Source organism: Manacus candei, unplaced genomic scaffold (assembly GCF_025592945.1).
Source record: "Manacus candei isolate 608988 ecotype Guabito, Panama unplaced genomic scaffold, ASM2559294v1 h1tg000046l, whole genome shotgun sequence".
NCBI lineage: Eukaryota > Metazoa > Chordata > Aves > Passeriformes > Pipridae > Manacus > Manacus candei.
Genome location: NW_026138094.1, coordinates 16,761,513 through 16,777,272, shown reverse-complemented (window position 1 = coordinate 16,777,272; position 15,760 = coordinate 16,761,513). Strand labels below are relative to the sequence as shown.

Genomic DNA, 15,760 nt, shown 5'->3' with positions numbered 1-15,760 from the left:
CTAGGACAAAGAAATCCACTATTGTCTCTGAATCAGACCTGCAAGCGAAAATGCTGATTTTCTGAGGTAGCACGACAACAGTAATGTGCCTTGTCAGAAATGCCACTGCCACAGCTGTGCCTCACAGCCAGAGCTGTGTCCCCTGCAGTCCCAACTGCCTGCAGCTCAGCAGTAACCACGCACAACCTGGCTGAGACACAGGGATTCTGCACAAGTGCTCCAACCCAGAACACTGGGACCTCCTTACCGACTCCTCCTCTTCATCATCTTCAAAGAAATCGGTTTCGTCTGTCTTCATGTTTGATCCCAGAAATTCTGTCTCATCATCTCTGGAACCAACAACAAACCTGGGAGTGGAGTTCTCTCCCTCACTGGAGGTCGTCAGGGACGACATTGCAGCTTCGGTGGCCAACCATCCCGCTCTGGAATGACAGCGTGCAAAAGGGAGAGAGAAGTCAGATGCAGGGTGATCCTGGGACTGGCTGTGTGACAGATGCAGGTGATGGTGGGGAGGGCAAGGCCTGATCTGGCATGAGGGAGCCCAGGGATGGTGCTGCCCAACACAAAAGGAGGGAGCAGGAGGAGACCCTCAGTGTGGGAGGGGATCCAGAATTCTGTATCATTTTAGATAGGCAGCTCCATTTTGCAATCAACCCCCTTGCACTGGAACAGTGTCACCACCAGCACTGAAATCGTGTAACCCTTACAGTGATGCATGCTCCAGACGCTGCCTAAATCGTGGACAGGGACAAGGGACACTCTCACAGGCTCATATGCCCGAAGACATCAACTGGGACTCCAGAAGTCAGGATAAAGCTCAGGACAGTGACAGTGACTTTCCAATCGCAAATTTTCATCCTTTCAGCTCAAGAAGACCTACAGTAACAGAGAGATCAGTTTGAGAGGTGCAGGAGTTTGCAGGGAGGAGGGAAAAGGAAGAAGTGACAACTCTGTGGCAAAGAGGACACAGAGGAAGCATCAGCAACAGTCTGGATTGCAGGTCAGGGTGTCTGAGTTTGCAAGCTGGCTCTGATTCACTACATGGCCGAATCATGAGAGTGAAGAGATCAGTACCCGCCCCTCAGCTGCCCCTCGGGAGGGTGTCAGACCCCAGCAAGGTCTGACCTCAGTCTCCTCCAGGCTGAACAAACCAAGTGCCCTCAGCAGCTCCTCATAAGGCTTTCCCTCCAGACCCTTCCACATCCTTGTGGTCCTCCTTGGATGCTCTCCAATAGCTTAATGTTTTTTTTATATTGTGGTGTCCAAAACTGCCCCCAAAACTCAAAATGCTCCTCATCAGTGCAGAGTAGAGCAGGACAATCACCTCTTTTGACTGGCTGGCAAATACATGCTATGAGTTAGAAATGCCAGGAAAGGAGCATGTCCTGCACTGTCACCTACAGTTGCAGCACTGCCTGCCGCAGAAGGGACAGAGTCTGAACACACTGTTCCCCTGACCTGTACATGTCAAGGACACAGCTGTTCACCTCTGACCAGAGCTGCACCCACACAAGCGTGAAGTGGGTGCCTTTCACTGTGTTTTTCCCAACTATAAAGTGGCCAAAAGTATTCCTCCTGCGTAAGTACAACCTTGAGGACAGGACATTGTGAACACCTCACGTTATTAAGTACTTCCTAAAAACGGACATGAGACACTCTCTGCAGCTGCTTCTCGTGTTCTCACATGATTTCCAGACTAAGAGTTACTGTATTTCCTCCTCTTTTGTGATGCATTCCCTCACAGCCAGGATACTGCAGAAGACCAAACTGCCACATACAGCTGTCAGTTCCCAGTCCTCTGGCAGCAACAGGAGGCACACCCCAAGGCCATCAGCCTGCTACCAGCACAGCATCGGGGCAGGTGAGAATCCCCTCACCAGGAACAGGAGCAGAAGATTGTCTTAATCCACCTGAGCAGGGTGGGAACACGCAAAAGAAACACACAGAACAATCCATCTGTATGTGAAATCCCCTTGGAAGTCAGGGCAGAATAATACAGACCTCCAGGCACAAAGGCAGAGTGCTCCCAGAAAGGGCAGGAGATGTAACATGTAAGTGCTCAGAGAAAGTGCTGGAGCAGAAGTACATCAGACAAGGACCTGCAGTCGCACTACCAGGTGCTGGTTGGACACAGATCCACTGGGGGAGCTGACACCAACCCAACAGGAACCAGAGAGGGACACAACAAGCCTGGACTTTGTACCTACCACACCAAGGACGATCTCCTCCACCTAACTCTCAACTGATGCCGGTGCACCAGGCCCAGTGCTGCTGCTTCCACAAAAGCCTCAAGACACAGCACACAGAAGTGACCCAATCAGAGAGAGTTAGAGCTGTAACTCACCATCAGTGCTCGCTGCTGATTGGAGCAACAGTGCTGGCAGACCAGGCTATAAAGACATTTACTGTGTCCTCCATATAGGCCTTCTATCCCCACAGGAGGACAAGAGTATGATTCCCAACATGCTCAGGAACCATCTTCATCCCTATGCCCTGCTGCCTCAGCATGCCAGTGCAGAACGAGTCCTTAGCAAGTACACTATCAGCTTGATGGCTGATGATTTAATGAAGAGAAGCAAACCACGCAAGAGGAGGAGGGTTATTTTCTCCAATCCCTTACTCTCCCCTCCCTCCTGGAAAAAAACAGATCAAGCAGCAGGGAAACCTTTGCCCTAAGAACTAAGATAGTAACAACTTCTCTACACTCCTGCTCCTATTCCAGAAGAAAAGCCTCTTCTTTGCTCTATAGCTGTGTCTCAAGGTCATGACACACTGTACTCAAAGCAGGTAAAAACTCAGAGCCTCACTGAAGCTGACAGTTACTGATATCTGTGGCATTAACAGGGAAAGCTTCATGATCTCAGGTGTGGGTAGGGGGAGAGGGTTAACCAAAAACCTTTTTCAAGTTTTTCTTAAAAGAAGATACTTTACCTGACTAGATTTATACCAAGTGACTACACTCTTGATGAAACAGAACTTTTAGCTACAGGCATAACTACGGCATTGAAAACTCAGACTGCTGTTCTTAAACGGACACAGGCAAGTGAAGCTCTATTCTGGTATCGAAGGACAGTAAGAGGAGGTTTGCCCACAACACCTGAGCCAGCTCTAGTGCTGAGCTGTCGTGGGGTTCATGCGCCAGGACGGTGGCAATTGCCCTTACACAACCCTTACAGGGTCTTGAGTGTCACCCAGCCCACACCTCATCACACCCAGAGCTACAAGAGGCACCAACTGCACAATGCTGACGCTTCCTCATCATCCCTTTTGCTTGCTGAGCTAACTGCTCCCAGAGACCACATATTCAGCCCTGTTCCCAGTTGCTGAGAGTGTTATGGGCCTCACCTTTCATTTATCACAGCAAGAAAATTCAGTGTGAGTTAATGCTGCTGGTTGTGTTGTCCAAGGGAGACAAAAGCATTAACACAGCTCTGGCACATGCACACAAAAGGTAAAGGTGGTTCTGGCTTTGAGTCAGAATATTCAGGCTTGGTAGTCCTGCCACAGATACAGGAGGAAGTACACGCCAGCCGCTGCAGTTAATACTTTCTTGCTGCACTTCCAAGAAGGGCAGCTGTGATCTGCTGCATAATCATACCAAAGGTTATTGTAATCACCCAACAGCAATCAGAACCTGCTGACACACAACCCGAAATGGAGCCGTACACCTTGCCTCTGAGAGCCCTGGGACTGATTCAGCTCCCTAGACTGCCCTGTATTACCGATAAGAAATGAGATAGTAAATGGCTTTCCAGTTCCTGAGCAGATTATTCTGGTGCTGTTTAGATAAGGGTGTTCACAGAGTAAAGAGACTCTTTGTGCCCTGCTTCTGAGGTACCAGACATTTAAGAGAGAAGGTCTTATATTGACTTTGAATTCAGTATGGCATTAACCACCAAAAGAGTGGGCTTGGATGTTGGAGTTTTGTTTCGTTTTGTTTTTTAAACAAAATGTGCAGATGCAGGTGCAGTCTCTGCAGTGCCGGGCTGATGGACAGGAACATAGCTGGTCATATCACTGGTGGCAGTAGAAGAGGCAGCTCTGGAGCAGCGCCCAGGCCTGGGCACCCCAGGGGGCACTGGGCAGGAGGCCCGAGGAATTTGGGGTATCTGAGCATGCAGACAGGTTGCAAGGATGATCCAGCTTAGAGACCCACAGCCTGGCCAAACCACGTCAAGCACCTGCAGGATCACGACCTTTGAGAATACACATAGCTGGTATTTAAAAATACTAATACTGGCACTGTCTTGTAGAACTGCCTGAAACTATTGTGGGCCCTACAACCAGCCAACCAACCCAAAAAACCCAACCCTGAAAACTTAGGCCCCCGAGCAGTGAAGTATCTCTGCATGCATGACCAGCGACACACCTTTGCCCAAAGAGTTACTTCCATTGCCACAAGGGCTGTTTGCATTAAGGTTAATTTCATACTTACAAAAGGTGATAGCTGTGCTCTTATCATGGACACTTAATTGTTTCAGAAGAGGAAAACCACCTATACCAGGGCCAATAGTTAAAGCTATCTGGATGTGCTGTATCACAGAAATCCTTCTGTTCTGATAACACAGGAGCTCAAGGTGTTCACAGCCAGGAAGCTCAAGTCAAGTTCAGCCTGTTCAAGCAGCATTTTCAGTAAGGGCGAACACAGCAAGAGCTGCAAACCCAGAGCGCAGAGCCTCGCACGGCTCATGCCCAGCTCCTCCTGCAGACCCCGGGCAGCCTCTGGGTTCACCCCGCACACCGAGCAGGGCTGTGCCTCGCCTACATTGTTCATAACGAGATATTTAATGAGATTCATGAATTCGTAAAGCGTGAAACTCCTCAGCACTGGAATTCTCCCAACACTGTCCCCGTCCGCGAGGGTTTATTGCCGCGGGGCCGCTGCCGCTCCGCCTCGCGCACACCGCGGGGGCCGCGCAGACCCCGGCGCGGGCGGGACAGCGGGCCTGGGAAGCGGGGCCGGGGTCGGCCCCAAGCAGCCACGCACGCGGCGGGCCGGAGGGCAGGCACCGGCACCGGCACCGACAGACCGAGCGGTGGCCCCGAGCGGCCGGGCCGAGCCCCGCCCGCCGCTGCGCCCGTGCCGGGCGGAGCTCCCGCCCCGCGGGGGGGGCCGCTGCTCCAGGCCCCGTAGACACGGGCGGGTGGCGGCAGCGGGCCGCGGGGGCGGCAGGGCGCCGGGTTGCGCTCGACGGGGTGCCGCTGCTGCCGCCCGCCCGGCGCTCTCTGACAGCCGCCAACAAACCGGGCCCAGCAGCGGCGCAGCCGGCCGCCCCACCCCTCCTTCAGTTCGCTTGCCTTCCCTCGCCGGCGCCGGCGCCGGCCCCGCCTGCCCCCGGCCCCCCGGCCGCCCCGGGGCCGCCCCGGCCCCCCCCGCCGGCAGCAGGGGGCGCCACGCCGGGAGCCGCCATTTCCCTCCGCTCACCTGCGGCCTCCGAGCGCACCCTGCGCTGAGGGCGCTGCGCCGACCAATCACCGCCCGCTGACGGCCGCAGGCAGCCAATCGGCGCGGAGGGGGCGGGCCGGCCGGGACGCGGGCGGACGCGGCGTGGCGGCCCCTGGCGGCGGCGGCGGGAGCTGCTGCGGTGCTGGGCGCGCCGCTCGCACGTGGGCGCGGGCCCCGCGCCGGGTCCGCGCTGTAACGGCAACCGCGCGGCTGCACCGGGCGGGACACGCGGCCGTACCGACTGTACCGGGCTGGGCGCGCGGCTCTACCGAGCAGCCGTTTCCCGTGTGCCGGAGCGGCCCGGCGGTGTGCCAGCGCCTCCCGTCCCGCGGGGTCTGCGGCGGCGAACGCGGTGCGCTCCCTGCCCCGCCGGTGCGGTCCCGCGGTGCGGCGGGCACAGAGCACTGTGTGAGGGCTGGTGACCTCCGAGAACCGGCCCCCGGCCCCGCGACCCATTGAGGGCCGCATCCCGTGGAGTAGCCGCGTCCGCCGCTCGCGGCTTCAGGTGCACGAACTTTCACCCGGCCGCCACCGACCGCCACAGGGCGCGGCACGGGGCTCCGGGGTGTGGCTCTCGGTGAGAAGCAGGCCCGGCCCGACGCAGCCGCCCCTCCGGCGCTGTCCCGCGCGCGGTGCTGAAAGCGCCGGCGGCCCCGGTGGGGCGGGGCGGGGCGGGGCGGCCGAGCAGGTGGCGGTGCTGCCCGGCCCCCCCCGTGCCCAGCCGGCTCCCCGCCCCCCCGCGCGCCCCGCCGCCGCTCCCGTTCCCATTCCCATTCCCGTTCCTATTCCCCTCACGTCCGCCGCCCGCCCCGGCGCGCTCGCTCCGCCGCGCTCGCTCCGCCGCTCCGCCATGGCCAGCACCTTCGCCCGCGCTCTCTCCGCTCGCCGCACCACCGGCCTCCTGGCCATGGTGGGCGCCGGTTCCCTCGCCGCCGGCTTCCTGCTCGCCCGGGACTCGATCAGCGCGGGCGACCGTCAGCGTCGGCGATACCCGCCCAGGTAATGTGCGCGGGCGGCGAGGGCGCACGGGCGGGGGGCGGCGGGCGGGGGACGGTCCCTGCGGCACCGGCACCGGGGAGGGCGCCGGGGCCGCCCCTCGGCTCCAGCCGGGGCGGCGAGTCCCGAAGCAGCTCATGGGAGCGGCGCGGCGGACGCTGCTCGTCCATGGCAGGGAGGACCGGGAGGCCCGTGAACCGAGTCCGCGCCGGCCCCGGGGCTCCGGGCGGCGAGGGAGACGGGGGGGCGGCGGCGGGGCTCGGCCGCGTGGGACGGAGCCGTCCCGCCTCGGGCTGACGGTCACCGGCGCCGCGGGCCCCGTCGTCCCCGCGCACAAGGGCACCGGCCCCACCACGCCCCGGGCACGGTCCCGCAGGGGCCGCGGGTCCCGGCTCCCCGGGGCTCGTGGGGGCTGCCGCGGGACCCCTTCGCGGGACCCGTGCGGACAGGGGCCATGAGGGCTGCGGGGGCCACCCCGAGCGCATCCCCGTGTCCGGGGCCTGACTGTGGGAGCTGCAGTCGGGGCTGGGAGCCCCGGGGCTGCGGGCGGCCCTGCGTGGTCCCGAAACACCGGAACAAGCCGCTGCAGCCCGAGATACGCGGGAGAGGGAGGGGGGAAAGTGCCCGGCAGCAGGGCTGGGGGTCCCAGGGGACTTCCTGGGATGCCAGGGAGGGCAGAGATGAGGGCTGTTGGAGAGACGGGCCAGCCTGGGGGGGGACAGCTGGGACAGCCAGGGCCAGCGGGGACGTACCCCAGGCTTGGTCCAACAGAAGCCAGGAGAGACTTTGTCAGTGTCCTGGTAGGAACAGGATGGAGCAAAGGGTCCATTTTGTCCTCCTGGTAGCACACTCAAGAGCTCCGACTGTGGGAGCTGGTGTCGAAGCAGCCCCCAGGCACTGGCAGCAGCTCCTGGCCCGACCTCATCTGGCTGTTCCAGCCTTCCCACGCGCCTGCTTTTGGGACAGGGACTCCTCTATTGAAAGGAAAAGCTTTGCTGGCAGGTCCTTGCCCTTCCCTCTCTGGGCCAGTTTTTAAAGGGAGGACTGAAGGGGCCTGCGTGTGCTGAAGAAGCCACCCCAGCCTGTGAGCAGATTTTGGATGACAATGAGCCCTGAGATGTGCAATCGGGACTTCTGGGAGGCAGGCACAAATTCGAGCCAGGCCAGGCAGGCACATGTACGGCCACAGCCCAGCTTAGAGGTGCTTTTGAGGTAATTCTGGCTCTGCAAGAGCCCCAGTCCTATTTGCATGCCCAGTGCCTGATCCCTTAAGCCAGATAAGTGTCACAGCTGCAGCACAGTGCTAAGGTTCAAGCTTCAGACCAGAAGGTCTCGCATCACTCCCCTCCAAACTGCTCTTTGCCAGGAACTGCCACAGGGAGCCCAGACGGGCCTGGGAGAGCCAGGTGCTCCGCATTCCCATGGTTCTGCTCACCATTGCTTGCCGTGGTGATAAGGAAGCAGGGCTGGGAGAGGCAGAGGCTGGTCCTGCCTGGTGCCTGTGCTGCCAGCTCTAAAGAGCATGGCCCTCCACTCTGAGCATGGAGGGCCAAGGCACCAGACGGGACTGGAGGCAGGAGCTGTCTGTGCCTCACAAGGGCTGGGCAGGGTAGGAACAGGGCCAGGGCTGGGAGGGAAGAGGGACATGGCAGCCACTGGCCAGTCCTTCCACCTCACACTGGCACCAGCTGCTTGGCCTAGCAGTTCCCAGAGTCAGGCCAAGAATATGAGGACTGGGTATTCCTCCACATCCCAAGGCCAGCAGAGACTCAGCACAGGGAAAGAGCAGGATGGGAAGGAGGCAGCACGTTGCTGCTCTGAACACCATCAGCTGCTGCCATCCCTGCACCAAACGCCGACAGTCAGAGCAGTGTGTTGTGGCGCTGCATTGCAGGCTGGGAGCTCTGCGCGTGTGGAGTGCTGGCAGGGAGCTGGCACTGGGGCTCCAGTGTGCTGCTTTGGGCCATGGAAATCTGGGGATGGAAAGGGAGAGAGTTCAAAGAATGACAAAGGCTGGATGTTATGAATTATCCACCTCCCAAGGGGAGCGTGTTTTTTCCAGCTTTATGAACAACTGCAGAGCCACAGACATCAGGTCAGGAGGGGATGAAATCAAGGTGGGAAAACGGTTGAGAAGCTCTAAAATGAGCCTCCTGGGGGATCATGTTCAGCTGGGAATGGTTTTGTGACAGTGCTGACACTTGAAAAGAGCCTAGACAGAGCCTTAGGGGTGAGCTGCAGCACCTCGCTCTGCAGGGATGAGCCAACTCGCCGGGGATTCTGCCTAGTCTTAGGTTAAAAAATGAGAGACATTGGCAGCAACCCTAAGGGGTTTGAGTACCACTCCACAGCCTCCTGTCAGAGGCACTGCAGTATGAATGGCCATGCTGAGAGGGCACAGGCACTCTCCCCTTGAGGAAATAGGGGCACCATGTGCCTGCTGCCAAGCAGGCAGGGCACCGTGTTTGGGCGGTCATGCTGGGGCTCCCTGCCAAAGCGTCTCCACACAAAGCCCAAGCCCCCTCCTCCCTGCGTAAACAAGCCTCATGCTCAGCTGCCTGCAGCAACCTGCCAGCTCCTGACTCTGTACCACCACACGGGGTCTGCTGCTTGCCCCACGTGCCCCCACACCTCTCCAGAGGCCGCGTGCAGTGGGCGCTGCCTGGGCACCACGAGCCTGTGATGCCAGGAAGGGCACTGGAGGCTGCCAGATTAGCGATGAAGAGCCATGGTGAGATGCAGGTGGCTGTCGCTTCCAGAGAGGCTGCCAGTCAGTGGACAGGCTAATAATCCCTGCTGGGTGCTGAGCAGGTCTGCCCCGGGCTGAGACACTTGCTCGCGCAAGGGCAAAGAGGGTGACTGCTGCGGGCGGCTGCACCCCGAGGTCACGGGCAGGACAGCAGAGCTGAGGTGAGGGCAGGACAGCGCAGGCAGCAGCGCTGAGTTGTGCTTCTGGCAGACATCCACGCTTCCAGCCTCTGCAGCCAGGGACAAGCCCACCCTACCACAGAACCGTGGAATTGTGAAATCATGGAATTGAGGTTGGAAAAGACCTTCAAGATATCGGTTGGTGCTGTGGCACTGGTAACAAAATATGGTGCTAGAAGGGTAATAATTTTAAAACCAGCCTCGGGGACCAAAATCAAGGGGCCAAGGCAGCCTAAGTAAGGCCAAGTGTAGCATCACCTTCACGCTTGTGACAGAGGACTCTGGACACCCTGACCACACAGTGGGAAGGCGGTGCCACTGCCAGAGCCCTCCAGCCTGGACAAAGCCTGGGCTCAGTGACTGGCATCCTCCCCTGCTGCCTCTGTGGCACCGTGGTGAGCACAGCAACAGGTGCTCAGGATCTTCACCCTGGCATCATCCATCTGAGTTCGGGTGCTTTAGAAAGGCTGGGAAAAGGTTGCCCTGATTTACTGGCTGTGGTTCAGGGGAGGGTGCACTCTGACCAGGCACTCAGTCAGCACTGCAGCAGGCACAGCACCTGCAGGCAGAGCCTGGAGTCTCAGGGTTTGGATGCTAACCACCTCAGGGAATGTGTGGACGGCCATGGCAGACAGCATGCTTCAACCCACAGCAGTATCCTGCCTACTGGGAATAAGCTGGCTTCCCTTGGCAATCTCTGCTGTTCCTGGGCAGACTCTGCTGTGTAGAAAGCAGATCAGGTGGTCCTGGCATGCCCGGCAGCATGACCCATGCTGGGGCAGTGGAGGAACCTCTCCAAGTGTCCCATTCTGATCAGCAAATGCTTTTTATGTGTGTCACCCTGGGAAGATGTGGGTTGGTGGCCAGCAGATGGTAGCAGGAGCAGTGGGGCAGACCAGGGCAGGCTGTGTCCCATCCACACCACATCAGCCTCTGAGCTGGGGCATCTCACCAGGGCACAGGTCTGTGCGTGGGCTGGGAGCAGCCCTCAGCCCTGAGACAAGTTCTTGCCTGGAGCAAATGCCTCCCTGTGCTCTCAGCCCTGAGACAAGTTCTTGCCTGGAGCAAATGCCTCCCTGTGCTCGTCTTGGCTGGAGCTGCCAGTGCTTATCCGCACAATACAGACAATGTGAGCCTTACCACCCTTTCTTTCTACACAGTACAGGAAGCCACAAGCAGTAGACAAGCCATGGGCAAAGGGCCAATGCACATTCCTTGGCCTGCAGGCGCAGGGGAGGAGGTGGTGGCAGCCACAAGGCTCTGCATTGCAGCATGGGGCCGGCGCTGGCAGCCAGACCTGGTGCCCAGTGTGAGCCCTCGGGAGTAGAAGCTGAGCGCAGGAGAGTGTCAGGACTTCCTGCTGGTGCTGGTGTCTGACAGCTGCTCCCACCAACCCAGACCTGCGCTAGCCCAGGCACCCTTTGTCCCACATAGATCCCCCTCAAGCTGTGTCATCCCCAAAGCAGGCCTCTCTCAGAAGGGGAGACAGGTGTCCCCAGGGATGCAGGACCCCCTCCAGCCACCAGCCAGATCTCCTGGGCTGATAAGGGCCAGTCCTGTCCCACTAAGGCAAGCAAAGGCACCAGGTCCCAGCAGGAAAGATTTGGCCAAGACAAGCACTGTCAGGGTCCTGCCCTGCCAATCCCCTCCATGAGCACAGAACAAGCACAAAGCCTGTCTAAAGTGGGAATGAGGTCAGGGGACGGCCTCCCACTAAGCTGATTAGAGGAAAGCGTCCCCCTAATACAATAAACTGTGCCGGGGCCGTGCAGTTCCCACCGGCTGCAGATCGGGGTCAGCTGATCTCCTGCCCCGAAGCATCCGGGGGGGGGGGGGCAGAGGGACAGGAGCCTCAGGGGTCAGGCACGCCAGGGCCCCACAGGCTATGAGCCCTGCCTCCCCCACCCATTGCACTAGCAGACAGGGAGCAGGCCCCCTCCATTTAGGCTGGTGCTGGGACAGCCTCAGGGAGGGCAAGGGGAGTGGGACCCCCACTCTGCTGCCCAGCTGCCCTGGCAGCTCAGCAGCACAGGGCTGGACTGATGTGGTCCCACTGCTCACCTGGCAGGTTCTCCTGCCTTTGGGGACCTTCTGCGTGGCTGATAAGGAGCCAATCCCTAATGACCGGTCCAGATTTGCTCGTGGACTCTCGTCCTGGTTGAGTGCCAACCTTCAGCTCAGGCTGCTCCCTACCCTTGCCCTGCAATGCCAGTAACTGCCTCCCTGCCCCTGGCTGCTGTGGACAAGCAGAGCAGTTTGACCCCTCTCTGAGCCTCCCCTGCTCACACCTGCCCCATGAGTCTCTGAGGGGCACTGGCACAAGTGCTGGAGTCCCCTGGCCCCAAAGGACTCATCTGTCTCTCCTCCCACAGTGCTGAGTACCCCGACCTCCGGAAGCACAACAACTGCATGGCCAGCAACCTGACACCAGCCATCTATGCCAGGCTCTGTGACAAGACAACCCCAAATGGCTGGACCTTGGACCAGTGCATTCAGACTGGTGTTGACAACCCTGGCCACCCCTTCATCAAGACTGTGGGTATCGTAGCTGGCGATGAAGAGACCTATGAGGTGAGTGGCAGCCAGAGCCTTACCTGCAGCAGCCAGAGGAGTCCTGGTACCCATGGTACACCCAGCAGCCTGGGGCATTACTGCCCACCTCATCCTGCCCAGCCTGAACAGCTGTAAAGGCCCCGGCTGGTCCCCACATATCCCTATGGGACAGAGGGCTCCTTTGGAGCAGCTGTTCCTGGAGCCCTGCAGCCTTCTGCCCCACTTGCCCCATGGATTGCTTGCACTGCAGGACATGTTGTTCTCCCAGCCATCCTCTGCAGCCCCCCTGCTGCCATGTCCCCCACACTGGCAGTGGGGCCATGCTGAGCCTATGGCAGGGGCTTTATGAAGCACTGGGTCTGCAGCACTGTACACTGTCCCGCTTGCTTCCAGGTGTTTGCTGACCTGTTTGACCCCGTGATTCAGGAGCGGCACAACGGATACAACCCCCGCACCATGAAGCACACCACGGACCTGGACGCCACCAAGGTGTGTGGGCTGGACAGCCACGCTGCACACAGGGGTCCTTTCCTGGGCCTTGGGGACAGGGCCCTGCCAGCACCAGTGCCACACCATAAACGTCCTATGGCTCCTGTCTGTTCCAGATAAAGTTTGGCCAGTTTGATGAGCGCTACGTGCTCTCATCCCGGGTCCGGACGGGGCGCAGCATCCGTGGGCTGAGCCTGCCGCCAGCCTGCACCCGCGCCGAGCGGCGAGAGGTGGAGAAGGTGACCGTGGACGCACTGAATGGCCTCACTGGGGACCTGGCAGGCCGGTACTACCGTCTCAGCGAGATGACTGAGAAGGAGCAACAGCAGCTCATTGATGTGAGTTGGTACAGCTCCCAACCAGCCTCCCTGGGTGCATGCAGAGCAGGACCCCTTCCCCAGCATTGCTTCTCTGGGAGGTTTTATCTTCCTTTCCCAGCCCCCCTGTCTTGTGGGACCAGGATCCCTGCCCTAGAGAGTCTGCCCAACAGCGCAGAGGGTGCTCACAGTGCTGCTCAGCCCTCCCAAGCCACCTGTCTGATCACAGCCCCAGCAGCTCACGGCCCCTTCTGACTCCTTCCCCATGTCTCTGCCCACGTCCAGAGAAAGGCGGGCTTGTGGCAGGCACATGGCTGGTGCCCCACTGGCCCCCGGCATAGGGTGGGCTGTGCACCAGCAGCCTTCTGCCTCCCAGGCCAGAAAGGCAGGGGCTCCTGCCCATGGGTGCCCTGTCTGGGAGAGCCACAGTGGATCACCTCAGTGGCAGGCTGGGACCAGTGAGACAGGGAGCACTGAGACCAATGAAGGTGCCCTGGCTCCAGCCATGCGACCCTGGTGAACCCATGCACTCTGCCTCCCTCCAGGATCACTTCCTCTTTGACAAGCCGGTGTCCCCGCTCCTGACAGCAGCAGGAATGGCCCGGGACTGGCCCGACGCCCGAGGGATCTGGTGAGGATCTGTCCCAGTACTGAGCAGTCAGCAGAGCAGAGAGGGGGGGATGCTACTGCTCCATCTGTCTGTCTCAGCCCTGCCACCCATATTTCCCATGTTCACTGCACTGCAGACCCCCAGCACATGTGGCACCAGTACCCCTGGACTGTGCCCACCCTGGGCTCTGTGGTCTCACCTGTGTGCACCACAGTCAGCAGCCAACTGCTCCCTACACAAACCACAGCATTGTCCTGGGAAGGGGGACTGCAGAACCAGCCCCTGCTGTCAATCCTGCCCACTCTTACCATCCAACAGCACCTTGCACTCTAAGGCTGCTGTAATTGCTTCTGCTCCCTGGGCAATCCCCAGAGCTCCTCCTGGATCTCTGCACACTCTACGTGCCACCAAACCTGTCCTGCCACAGTCACATCTTACTGTTCCCTCCCAGCATCTCTGTGCAGCCATGCAACATCCCACGCTCCTGCAGAGCGACAGCCGGCACACGCATCCGCCCACGCCGCCCTCGCTGGCACTGTGCCTTTATATGGAAAACATTTCTACGGCATGCATGGTCCCCAGCTCCAGCTGCCCCTAACACAGCCCCCAGTGTGCACTCTGTGCCTCACAGTCCTCTCCTGCTGCCTGCACAGTGCTGGAGACAGCTCCCGTCACTCACAGCGGCTCACGTGGATGGGCACTGGCCCATCTCCAGGAGCATCTGCTGGCTGCCCACCCTGCTGCCAGGCTGGGCTCTGGCAACATGCTCCCAGCCACAGGCACAGGCAGCACACTGGAACCATAAGCAGCACTGGCACCATGGTGGCAGAAGGGGCACAGCTGGGTGGGCACAGGGCGTCTGCAAGCCACCAGCACAGCTGAAGAATGCTGCCCTGTCCCTAGGCACAACCACCAGAAGACCTTCTTGATCTGGATCAATGAGGAAGACCACACACGTGTCATCTCCATGGAGAAGGGGGGCAATATGAAGCGTGTCTTTGAGCGGTTCTGCCGGGGCCTGAAGGAGGTGAGCGTCCAACAGCCAGTGCTGTGCTAGCCCCGTGGACAGGCAGAGAGGGGCAGGAAGAGCTGCTGCAGTGCTGGCCCTCTGCGCTCAGCCTTGGCTGGACACCCCGTGGCCAGGGCTGGGCACCCTGTGGCCAGGGTTGAATGGCTGCTTGTATCTCTAACCCAGGTGGAGCGGCTAATCCAGGAGCGAGGCTGGGAGTTCATGTGGAACGAGCGGCTGGGTTACATCCTGACCTGCCCCTCCAACCTGGGCACGGGGCTGCGAGCGGGTGTCCACATCAAGCTACCACTGCTCAGCAAGGTATTACTATGGCCAGTTTTGTGGGGAGCCAGGCTAAGACTGTGGGGAGCTCAGCCACATGGGAGGTGCAGGACTGCATGGGACCTGGCCCCGGGCCTTGCTCAGGTTTCCTCAGGAGGCATAGGGTCCAGCCCATGCCTGCATCCCTGGCTGAAGGAAGAGGCTCAGATCCCAGGTGTCAGCCTGGGTCTGCTCAGGGCAGGGCTCTGTGTGCTGTCAGTGACCCACTAACAGGGTCCTGTGAGTGGCAGGGGGCTGCTCCAGGGAGCATTGACCCTGACTCCCTTGTTGGTCTTGCTGAGCACCGACACTTTCTCTGGGCACCAGGATAGCCGCTTCCCTAAGATCCTGGAGAACCTCCGGCTACAGAAGCGTGGGACGGGCGGTGTGGACACTGCTGCCACAGGGGGCATCTTCGACATCTCCAACCTGGACCGGCTGGGGAAGTCAGAGGTGGGTGATAGGCAGAGCTGGGGAGGGAGGTTCTGGAGTATGTGTGCATGATGGGCCCATGGCACCCACGCAGTTCCAGGGCTGTATGCTGGGGCCAGCATGTGGGTGCTGGGGGTAGCAGTGCCTGCCCTGTGTGCAGCGGGGCTAGCCAGGTGCCTTGCTGGTGTGGCTCTGAAGACAGCCCCTGAATTATTACATCTGTGCTCCTGGTGCAGGTGGAGCTGGTACAGCTGGTGATAGACGGTGTGAACTACCTGATCGACTGTGAGCGGCGGCTGGAGAAGGGGCAGGACATCCGCATCCCTTCGCCGCTGCCGCAGTTCCGGCACTGAGTGGGACTGTGGCAGCGCCAGCCCTGTGGGACCCCGGTCCCCCTGTAGCTTGTGCGATCTCTGTGCCCAGCATGTCGCTGCATCCTGTTACCCACAACACACCAGGTCAGATCCCATAAACATGCGCTGCTGTAGCCATGGCTCGGGCTCCTCCTTACCCCAGCACCCAGTACCCCACTGAGTCCAAGCACCCTGTCCCCCTGCAGAGGCACCACTGGGGTATGGGTTTCCTATGCCTGTCCTGAGCAGCCCTCCCCAGGATGTCCCTGAGCTACTGCTGCCATGGGGAAAAGGTCTGAGGGACCA

The 15,760-nt window shown here is 59.8% G+C and overlaps 2 protein-coding genes across 12 annotated transcripts in view; one reads left to right on the top strand and one right to left on the bottom strand.

Annotated features, from left to right (window-relative positions):
• The window catches only part of PPIP5K1 (diphosphoinositol pentakisphosphate kinase 1), a 47,436-nt gene extending 41,003 nt beyond the window's left edge, over nt 1-6,433 (bottom strand). For 7 of the 11 annotated variants that reach the window (XM_051796722.1, XM_051796721.1, XM_051796723.1 and 4 more), the window contains exons 1-3: nt 5,426-5,481; nt 708-876; nt 248-422 (exon numbers count right to left, since the gene is read on the bottom strand). In XM_051796722.1, the coding sequence (XP_051652682.1) occupies nt 248-394 (147 nt within the window). In that variant the 5' untranslated portion in view covers nt 395-422; nt 708-876; nt 5,426-5,481. Of the gene's footprint in view, nt 1-247; nt 423-707; nt 877-5,425; nt 5,483-6,307 lie in introns of those variants that run through there. The other 4 variants (XM_051796717.1, XM_051796720.1, XM_051796718.1 and 1 more) reach the window with 3 other exon arrangements.
• Nucleotides 6,193-15,588, top strand: CKMT1A (creatine kinase, mitochondrial 1A). Its single transcript, XM_051796769.1, has 9 exons — nt 6,193-6,445; nt 11,743-11,941; nt 12,317-12,412; nt 12,529-12,750; nt 13,275-13,360; nt 14,243-14,366; nt 14,535-14,669; nt 14,997-15,122; nt 15,338-15,588. The coding sequence occupies exons 1-9, from the start codon at nt 6,297-6,299 to the stop codon at nt 15,452-15,454; spliced, it is 1,254 nt and encodes a 417-aa protein (XP_051652729.1). The 5' UTR covers nt 6,193-6,296; the 3' UTR covers nt 15,455-15,588.
• Nucleotides 15,589-15,760: the final 172 nt, after the last annotated feature.